Source organism: Aplysia californica, unplaced genomic scaffold (assembly GCF_000002075.1).
Source record: "Aplysia californica isolate F4 #8 unplaced genomic scaffold, AplCal3.0 scaffold00729, whole genome shotgun sequence".
In the NCBI taxonomy this organism is placed as follows: domain Eukaryota; kingdom Metazoa; phylum Mollusca; class Gastropoda; order Aplysiida; family Aplysiidae; genus Aplysia; species Aplysia californica.
The window spans coordinates 51,241-61,860 of record NW_004797999.1 but is presented as its reverse complement, the minus strand read 5'-3'; the positions used below and the strand labels follow the sequence as shown (position 1 = coordinate 61,860).

The 10,620-nt window shown below is 40.4% G+C and overlaps 1 protein-coding gene across 1 annotated transcript in view; it reads right to left on the bottom strand.

The window, feature by feature from the left end:
* Window positions 1-422: 422 nt before the first annotated feature.
* LOC101856927 (U5 small nuclear ribonucleoprotein 40 kDa protein) overlaps window positions 423-10,620 on the bottom strand; it is an 11,094-nt gene continuing 896 nt past the window's right edge. The window contains exons 2-9 of the mRNA XM_005108865.3: window positions 8,989-9,118; window positions 8,301-8,394; window positions 7,499-7,664; window positions 6,264-6,386; window positions 5,175-5,295; window positions 2,647-2,729; window positions 1,908-2,073; window positions 423-749 (exon numbers count right to left, since the gene is read on the bottom strand). Of these exons, the coding sequence (XP_005108922.1) occupies window positions 700-749; window positions 1,908-2,073; window positions 2,647-2,729; window positions 5,175-5,295; window positions 6,264-6,386; window positions 7,499-7,664; window positions 8,301-8,394; window positions 8,989-9,118 (933 nt within the window). The 3' untranslated portion in view covers window positions 423-699. The remainder of the gene's footprint in view (window positions 750-1,907; window positions 2,074-2,646; window positions 2,730-5,174; window positions 5,296-6,263; window positions 6,387-7,498; window positions 7,665-8,300; window positions 8,395-8,988; window positions 9,119-10,620) is intronic.

Below are 10,620 nucleotides of genomic sequence, written 5' to 3'. Positions count from 1 at the left end.
AAAAGGTCATATGAGCGCCAAGGGGCGGATGTCAACATAAAAGTCCTTACAGGGAATCGGACTTACTCTGCTCACCTCTCCAGCTTCAACAGCACGAGGTTTGCTTCGACTATCAAGGCACCCCGTAAATAGCTGGTCACAAGAGTGTGCCAAACATACAAAAGAATAGAGGACAAATTATGATAGTTAGGATTAGGAAAGAAAAAGCAGAAGTTCCCTGTTGCAGTTCAGGCACAGTTATGAGCATGACATTGATGAATTAGCCCATTTACAATTCTACTGTGCATAAGAACAAGTTAAAGTCCCCCCTTTGGGAATGGCCTAAAGACACTCCAGTCAGTAGCGCTGCCTCGGGGGCTAGACCAAACTTTGGCGTCAATTGCGGCTATGATGAGCAGGACACAAAACAAAGTCAGGCCAAATATTTGTCAAAAGTTTATTAACAATTCCATAGAGAGATATAAACAACAACACTCAGTTATTCCCCACACACAAAATTAAAACATTCCAGCTTTCTTTCCTCTCGTTCACTCGACAGTTCTCCTTCTCTCTGCTACACGACACGCAGGCTCATTCTTTCTCTCACTCCTTGGTCAACGATCAATCGTTCCTGCTCTTGTATCTCTCTTCCGTACATGGGATGACAACTCAATGGTGACTATGAAGATTTTGCGAATGGCATGGCAGAAAGGTCAGAGGTCATTCCAGCTCTCCGAGGAAAATTTTCTTGTCACTGGAACACGAGGAAACTGAAAACAAGCAAACACACGTTGAGAGTTGAGTAAGATTACATTCACAGTTTAGGCTATACATAATACACGACATACAAAAGGTAAAACTTCTGAATAAAAGAGGATGGAAGCCAAAAAAGTACTTTGGCCAGAAGACAGATAGAAATTTTCATCTTCGTAGCATGTATAAAAGTATAAAAGGAGGAGTGTATTGGCAACATACATAATATATACTTCTTAAAGGAAGTAAGATAGTTTGTTCCATTGCAAACAAAAACTGACATTTCAACTGTTCAGTGTCAGACTTAATCACAAACAATCCCAGACGTAAGCTGACAAAACACCTTTTTTCATGTTGAGGCCAAAATTTGTTATTTGCAAAATCGAAAACCTGATCAATTACCCTACTTGTGTGAAAAAATCATAGCGAAGCTGCAACTAGTTTTTGATTAAATCCGAATTGAAATTTTGGAAGAATATGTTCCAATAGCTATGCTGACAACCCCCCCCCCCCCCCCCCCCCTCTTATTCTCGAAACTGCTGTGGATAAAAAAAAGGCGCTTTTTCAGTTTACAGCAGAAATGTCCTTTTTCAAAGCAGCACACGGCTGAGTCTTACACTAAGCAGCCCATTTGTATATATTTGTTCTCCGACAGATTCCAGTAATTTCTAGAGGGTTCAGGTTAGCGTCTTTATGGGTGTCCTTGAAATCTAGCATGAACAAACTTGGCATTTCTTGCATTTCGAACCTATGACCTCGACCTTTTCATCACATAATGCTGGGCCACACAAGTTCTACAAGTATCTAAGTGACTCCTCATCCAAAAAAGTAACATTTACCTAAAATATGGCTACGACGTGATTGTATGCTCATAGCATTTGATAGGCAAAATACACATAATGTGTATAGTGTAGTATTTTCTCAATTCACTTTGAAAGCCCAGGTCTCAAAGAGAATGAAGAAATCAGATCATGTACTGATGACATAATTTTGATTGCAGATTCAGAAAAGGACCTAAGTCGCTTCTAGAAACCGTAGCGGGGATGGAAAGATCCTGAAATAATAAACCCAATCTACAACTGAATTTACTCACACTTTCAAAGTACTAAATCCATAAGTAATGGCAAGTTTAGAAAGAAACCCAAAAAAATGACCCAAAACAGCCCAAAACTCACTGATAGGTTCGAGAGGATGGAAGTCGATCTCATTGACAGAGCCTGCGTGTCCTGGCAACTTGTAGACCACACGTCTAGACGTCGTGTCCCAGACATAGACAAACCGGTCGCCAGAACCCCCGGCCACTCTGCTGCCGTCCGGGGACCACGAACATCGCAACAAATTCTGCAAGAAAAGGAAAAAAGAAATGACCGAAGTTTGAAACAACACTTTGTGGTATGGTCAAATGGGGGAGAAAAAAAATTGAAATAAATCATTTAAATATAGTCGGACCTCCTCAAACAGCTGTCTGTACAAGATGATCACCCATAAATATGATCTCCTCCCCCTCGCTTATTTTTCTCTTTTTTAAAAATGTTTTTTCCCCAGGATTTTGTAACTATTTTCAGAGTGATTCTTTTTTTTAAAAGATGACAGAGGTGTTACTGTTGTAATTTTCATAAAATAAAAATAAATAAACAATTGCAACAATTCTCCCAAATTCTGAATGATGGGCACCCTTTGATTTCCTGACTTCCTCCTGTTTAATTTCATTTTCATCTACCTAGATATCTACACAACGTTTTTCTGACAAGGAAATCTGAAAATGAAATTTCTGGCTTTTTTCCGTTTTTCTTATAACAGACTGGGAACCCCGCATACAGATCAGGTAAGCGCCCCCTATCTAGCTACTTCGGAACTCGATAATCGCAAGAATGCACTGAACACGTCAAGCAAACACTAAAAATGTGTACCTACCTTTTCAAACGTGTGTTGGTGGCCAGACATGATCTTCACACATCGCTCTTGAGGAGCAAACGGTCGCACGTCCCAGATTCTCACTGAGGAATGAAAAAAAAAAAGAAGCAAATTACTTCTTTGTAAACAGAAAAGAGAGGAATTACATAGGTGAGGTGTGCTCACAAAATGAGTGACTACTTGGATTTTAACCATATAGAAATTCATATATCACCAACTTTAAAGGTAGAGTTTGTACAATTTGTAAGTATGGAATAATAAAAGACTTAGTAGACTTGAACAAAATGGCATCAACTGAAAATCGAAAAATCTGACCCCAGTGTCAGCCATTCTTAGATTGCGAGAAATAACTCATTTTGTCAGCACGCCTCACATATGGTACTCTCAAAGAGACACCCCCAAACTTCCTTTTTCAATACTAATACTCAAACTCAACAAAAACATAAATCACATTAGTCTAGTAGACAAATGCAAAATTAACTAAACATTTTCTTTTTCCGTGAAACAAAGGGTACAACAGATTCAACTGATGATTCTACCCAACCTTTAGGGTCACCTCACATCACCACCAGTCACAGGACAGGTCTTTCACTGACGTCTACCTTTGTTCTTATCCATCCGGCAAATGTGTACCTTTGTTCTTATCGATCCGGCAAATGTGTACCTTTGTTGTTATCGATTCGGCAAATGTATACCTTTATTGTTATCGATCCAGCAAATGTGTACCTTTGTTGTTATCGATCCGGCAAATGTGTACCTTTGTTCTTATCGATCAAGCAAATGCGTACCTTTGTTGTTGTTGTTATCGATCCGGCAAATGTGTACCTTTGTTGTCATTATCGATCCGGCAAATGTGTACCTTTGTTGTTATCGATCCGGCATGTGTACTTTTGTTGTTATCGATCCGGCAAACCTGTATCTCTAAAAGATAACATTGTCATCCCCATCAACCCAGTCTAAGCTGAGATGGGCAAAAAATGCACATGAGTAAGTTCTAACTGAAAAGTGCAAAGGTCTTAACCCGACATAACAATGAATAAAAATTTCAGGACTGTTTAAAAAAAAAATTAATTCTCTTGTTTTAGATAATCCACATAGAAAAAAATATATTTAATTTTGTGGCCTGTGCAATAGTGCCAGGCCTTATGAGGTTACATGATAGTACATCTAACTGTAAAAAGAGGAATGTATTAATAGATTGCTAAGTTCAAAGGCTATACAATGGAACTCGGATTTAATGAGCTCGGATTCAACGAGAACTCGGATTCAACGAGATGAGATAGATTCCCCGTTTTTTTTCTTCTTTAAAATCAATAAAAATAACCCGGATTCAACGAGCACTTAAATCAGCGAGCTCGGATTCAACGAGGTCGCTTCCAGGGTGAACAGCCCCCGCAGACGTGGCTTCTCTCTTTTTTCTCCAAGAACGAACTGTATCTAATCCTGGAAACCATCCATTGCACCTGCATCGTGAACTAGGCCTCTTGTTCACTTAGCCGATTGCATGCGACCAATCTGCGGCCTTTTTTCATACCAACACATGCGTTGTTAGCACGCGCACGAGTCTACTCTGGCGTGTGTCGGGGTCGGATGGGCTGCCTGCACACGTGTGGGGGGGGGGGGGGCACTAGCAGTCCGGGTGTTGAACTTGAACGTTGCAGACACAAACTCGTCAGTCTTTTTTTCCCCCGGCAACTGATTGCTATATTACACTGATAAGCTAGTCTTGACATGGATCTACATAATGAATTGTGCGCTGGTCTATGGAATCAAAAGTTGCCTTATGCCAGGCTCTACACAGCAACACACCTTTTTGGTAAACAATCGAGATGACACAGGCGTGCATTTGAACGAATCGGTCTTTTTTTGCACAGATCATAATATGCAGGCATTTCAGGCACTACTTGTGACTTCTCTTTAAACATTATTTGCTCAGTGCCTGTTATTATCTACCCAAAACCTTGTGTTTGCTATAACGAACACTCGGATTCAACGAGGTTTTAAGTCAGGCCCAGCGACCTCATTGAATCCTAGTTCCACTGTAGTACAGATTCTCGAGACCACTCCTATTTTGGAGAGATTTTTCTCAGGGAACAACGAGCAGGCAGGGGAGGAGGAGCGTGCCCGTAAACAGCGGAAGAGAGGGAAGGAAAAGAAAAGGGGGGGGAGGAAGTTTTCTGCTGCCACTGAGTCAAAGATTGTAAATAACAAGATGGTCCACTCGGCCAAAAAGTGTCCGCGGAAGTCTGCGCATTAGTTCAGATGGCACCGCAGTCTTTAGTCTTTGTTTTGAAGCTCTCTTTCGTTTCTCCAGAAGAAGAATAGGAATTTACGCATCAGCTGTTCCAGTTTGCTCAGTGCCGAGTTTTGGGCTCTTTCTTATTTTAATGACCTTTCCACACAAGTAGGGTAACTCAGGACACTTTTTTAATTGGTTCAAAGAGAGGAGTGAACCAATCTTATTATACAGAATCTTTGAACAGGTCCCAGCAGCTCATCACCCCGGCAACATGATGAAAAGTACTCACATGTGTTGTCCATAGCGTTGGAGAGGAGGTAGGAACCCTCAGGGCTCAATTCTAGGCCAGTTACTGTGTCAGAGTGGCCACGCATTTTGTAGAGGACGGCGTTCTTGCGGAGGTCCCACACCTGGTGAGATGGCAAACAGACGGATATTTCACACCCATGATAATTACGTAAGTCATACCCACCCACAACAAGCGTTTTTGGCGTGGAAAATTGGCAGATATATATACAGACGCTCCTCATTCATCATATTCACCCCTACCCCCGGCTTCTGGACAATGAAAGGCTAGTCTAGACATAAATGTAATTCTACGTAATGAATAGCGCACTGGTCTGAGGAAGCAGACGTTGCAGTATGCAAAGCCCTACAGTGTGATGCAATTTGTTGATCATGTTGCTATAACGAACACTAGGATTGAACAAAATTGAAGTTCAGTCGTGGCGACTTCGTAATATATCCGATTTTACTGTATAAGGAGTGAAAGTAGTGGAGCCTAGATGTGAGTTACTACTACAACCAAACAACACCCTAGAAGTTTCAACACGCATTAGTGTACGCAAAATGAACAAGGAAGTGAGGGCAGCTAATAAAAATCTAACTGGGGAGTCATCTAAGGGCAGATGCATACACACACACACACAACACAATACACAACTGACAACACTTTTAGTGTTAGTAGAGGTTTTATAGCGCTCGCAACTGCATAAGGTCATAAGAGCGCTAAAGGTTGGATGTCAACAGAGAAGTCCTTACAAGGAATCAGGCTTACTCTGCTCACCTCTCCAGCTTCAACAGCACAAAGTCATCTTCGACTATCAAGGCACCCCGGAAATAGCGGGTCACAAGAATGTGACAAACATACAAAAGAAGTAGAGAAAAAATTATGAGAGTAACGATTAGGAAAGAAAAAGCAGCAGTTCCCAGTTGCAGTTCAGGCACAGTTATGAGCATGACATTGATGAATCAGCCCATTTACAATTGCAATTCTACTGTGCATAAGAACATGGTTAAAGTCCCCCCTTTGGGAATGGCCTAAAGACACTTCAGTCAGTGGCACCGCCCCGACACAATGACAAAAAAAGGTACAAACCTTCAGCTCATTGTCTATGCCACCAGAGATGATCTGCTCGGCGGTGTCGTTGAAGGTCACGGCGGTCACCTGGTAGGTACACTGGAAAGTGTTGATCGTGCCCTTTTTGCGAGCGTCCCATGTCTGAGAGAAGGAACAGAAACAAAAAAACCAACCTCATCAAACTTTTGTATCAACAGGATATGATGTGGCTTCTGAATACAGTATAATAACACAGATAGGTTGAACACAGAAGACTCGAAACCACGCATTCGTTGAACTGTGTCTGTGGTTCCATTTTTTCTTCCTTCATTATCTTTGTAAGATATCCCTCGAATTACCTAGGCCGGGTTTGATTACTAAATCTGCTTATTCAAGAAGTGGGCACTGGGGAACTATCATGAAAGTACGGTAGTCCAGTCTCACAAACTTAATCAAGGGAAGCTTCTACTGCGACAATTTGGGAGGCATCATGGTGAAATCAGGTGCTCGTCAAAATAATGAAATCCGATAAATTGGCATTTTTCGGCCACATTGGAAATTTTTTTTCTAATTTTTTTTTCCTCAACAGCTCGTATGTCCATTCAAAAACAGTTTTATATGTGGATTTTATGGAAAAATATTGAATAAAGGCACAAAAATTTTTTATTTGCAGTTTCCAAAGCCTCTCAAGCTATGGAAGTCAACAAACTTTGGCAGCCATTTTCTCACTAATATTACGTCTGAAACCAGGTGACCCCACCTCTTTCAATTGCAAGTATCTCGACTTCTTTTCAAGATAATAGGATTTTTTTTCATCCAAAGCAAGGCAAATGAATAACCCTTAAGATGATACCAATAACTTAAAATCCCAAAAAATTGACAAGCACCTGATTCCACCGTGTCGTGACACATTTATCTTTTTATATCACTTATACGGTATCAATTTAGACAAGTTTTATATACATGTCATAGCTGCAGATGTTGGTGAGATTGAGTGAACATGTTTGCATGCAGTATACACAGAGAGAGAAAGAGAGAGAAAGGGAGGTGGGGGGGATAAAGAGAGAGCAGTAATCACGGGATAAATACCAGTGTCATAACATTATAATATAATCATGTCGCCTATGTTGTAAAAAAAATCAAAAGATTTAAAGAATCTAGAGCTATATATTGAGATAGCAGCTAAATATTAAATTTTACCCCAGCATTTCTCCCCTCGACGCTTAACGGCAACAGAGGAGGAAAAAGTAAAAGTAAACATTATTCGTGGTTACCTTAACAGTCCCATCATCGCTGCCACTACAGATGAGCTGGGGACCCCTGCGCGCTGGACTCACAGTGTTGACAAATGTCTGGTGACCTTTCAACTTGCGCAGCCGTTCCCCGACCTCGATATCCCACACTGCTACAGTCTTGTCTATGGACGCTGAGAAGAGCATGCTGGGAAAAGAAGGAGTCCCTTTTTTACAGCATTATTTTGACAGAAAACCTTTAATAGATATAATAAATTTTTACAGATCTAAAAAATATCTAAGGCAGTATTCAGAAAGGAGATGCCACAAGGAGCTATCTAGATCTAATCAGAGATAAGGAAATGACTGAATCACATTGAAAAATTGCACATGGATGTTATCAATACATCAATGATCTTTAAAAAGTACTACTAAATGAAACAAAAATTAAAAGTACAGCAATTTATCTGAAACGTGCAAAACATTTTTTTTTTCAAAGGCACTCCTGATCACATCACTGGAAAAACAATGCACAAAGCATCTTGTTTAAATTGCATCTCACATTTAACCCTATCCATACGTCATGTTTTACTATCGTATCCATAGAATGTGGGGAACTCTGTGCCACCACTTTCCAAAGAGGAAATTACTCGTTAATCCGATCCGTACACTTTGCATAGCAGTCTGTCATAAAATGAGTTTTTGAGAAATACTGAAAGTTTTTAAGAGATCTTCGTACTTGAAGTATTCTTAAATTTGAAGAATACAACCCCCAGGGTACAAAATGACCCTAAGGCGTACGGAGAGGGTTAAAGAGAGCAGCAAAGATGGTAGAGAAACTCACGATCCATCTGTAGAATACTGGAGTTCCATAACTGCTCCAGTGTGGCCCTTTAGCATGGCAAAATTCTCACATTCTCCGTATACTGTCCAAAAATCTGGAAGAGAGAGAATTTAAAGAATAACAACATTGCAATAGAATAGAGAAATAATAATAATAATAATAATAGATAGCATTTGTATAGCGCATATCCCCGCTCAACAGCAGGCTCTAAGCGCTTTTAAATTAACACTATATTATTACCCCAGCAGACCATAGAACACCCCGAAACATTCTCAGCTTCCCATGAAGCATACAGAAATACACTACAAGCGTTTATACTACTATTCAAAATTTGATATTTATAATTTTGTGAAAGGAAGAAAAAGAAAAAACCCCCAACTAATTCAGATTTTTAAAAACATTTTTTGGACAAGTCTAACATGATAGCTTTCAAAGAGTGACTGACTATCTGCTGATCATACAGTATAACATGGATAGTTCGAATTCGTCAGGACCGGCTCAGCAGTTCGAGAGATCCGTAGTTCGAGGGATATCTTACAAAGATAAAGTGGAAGAAAAAAAAAGGGACCTCAAGCACAGTTCGACGGATGTATGATTTCGAATTTTCTGTGCTTGACCTATCCGTGTTATACTGTATAATAATATATGTGCCACTGGTTCGTTGGGTATTTTTTCAGTAGTAACTCACAAATCAATCTGTCGAAGCCACCAGAAGCGAGTAGCTGCCCGTCCGGAGAGAACTTGGAGCAAAAGATGTCCCCCTCGTGGCCCGTCAGGAGCATGATTGGGGCAAGAAGGTTGGACGTCCTCGGTGGTCCCTGGGGGGAAGGAAAAAACCCCAAAAGTCAATCCAATTATTAGCAAGATTTTTAACCCTTAGAGCGTTGACTTCTTTCCCCTTATATTTTCCCTCTGTGCTGAATTTATTTTGGATAAATGCTAGATTTGCACATACACGCTTTTTTTTTGCCAATAACTTTTTTATTTGTCAAAATTTCTAATGAAGGTAAGAATAAAAGTTTTAGAATATTGAAAGTTCTTTATGAATATGTTAAGCAAAAAGTATTTAGTGATGTTATTGTTGTAGTAGTGGTGTTGGAAATGACTGAATAAAAACTGCCTGTTCATTAGATCTATAGACCTAGACCAGAGTCTAAATGCTTCGTAGGCCTACGTTATATTCCACAAAGTGTTAGCTCTAGCATCAAAACCCTCGAAATCAATTTCCGATTCAAGGAAGATACACGGAACATCTGAATCTGAAGCGACACTATTTTCATGTTTGTCGCGGGTCGCAATAGCCAATTTTCCAACTTCACTGTCACTCGACTTCAAAGTGAATAAAAAAACTCCTTGCACCTCGATTGAAACCAGTGACAAGAAAAATGGCGGTGGAAATCAATTCTGCGTAGCCTACTAGCCAGCAGTATAAAAATTAGTACTTAGTTCTTTTCGTTATATATATATTCCCATTATACTATGCCAATGTCTATCGTGACCGCCTTTTATGGAAGTTCGGGCCGACGCGACCACGCGATCAGCACTCTAAGGGTTAATTTGCACGAATAATGTATAATAAAACAAACAGAAAACTTCATCAGGCCTGATCCTCCTGATTTTAACTGAATAAATTCCATTACCATTAACCATCTCCTTGCAGAAAAATTCTGAAAAACTATCCCACATACACCTCATTAGCACGACGACATACTATCAATCATACACTCTGGATGGACCTCAAGAAGTGGCTGGACAAAAGGTTCATCAATGCCTTTCACTTTCACCCCTGGCAGGGTATAGGCCACATACAAGCTCCTTCCATTTATGTCTACCCTGAGCCATCCTTCCTCCTAGCTCGTTCCAAGTGAGCTTCATCTCTCTCATGTCCCTTTCCACGCATCTCCTCTATGTCTCTTGTGGTCTACCCCTGCCTCGTGCTCCCTGTGGGTTCCATTGCAGTGACTGTCTTGTGAGGACAAAAGGTTAGTAGTACATATTTCCCAATCTCCCCTCTTTACAAGCCATTGGTGAGTCAATTTATCCTTGTGTCTGGACAGCAGCCAGAGTTTTTAGTAATCTTTATATTAGAATCTAGTCCTTTACTTCCCAACTCGAAGTCAGGTACCCGCCACAGTAGGCTACAGGTTTTAAAAATACTGCAATAGATAGTGCTTTGCGGTTGTGTTGCCCCCGTGAACGACAACAAAGTGGGAATCCCTTAATGACGTCAAACAAGATGGCCGTTACGCCGTTACTATAAATATCGGCCAATGGCGTACATCTGCTGTCGTTCTAAAGTTATATCAATAACAACAGGGGG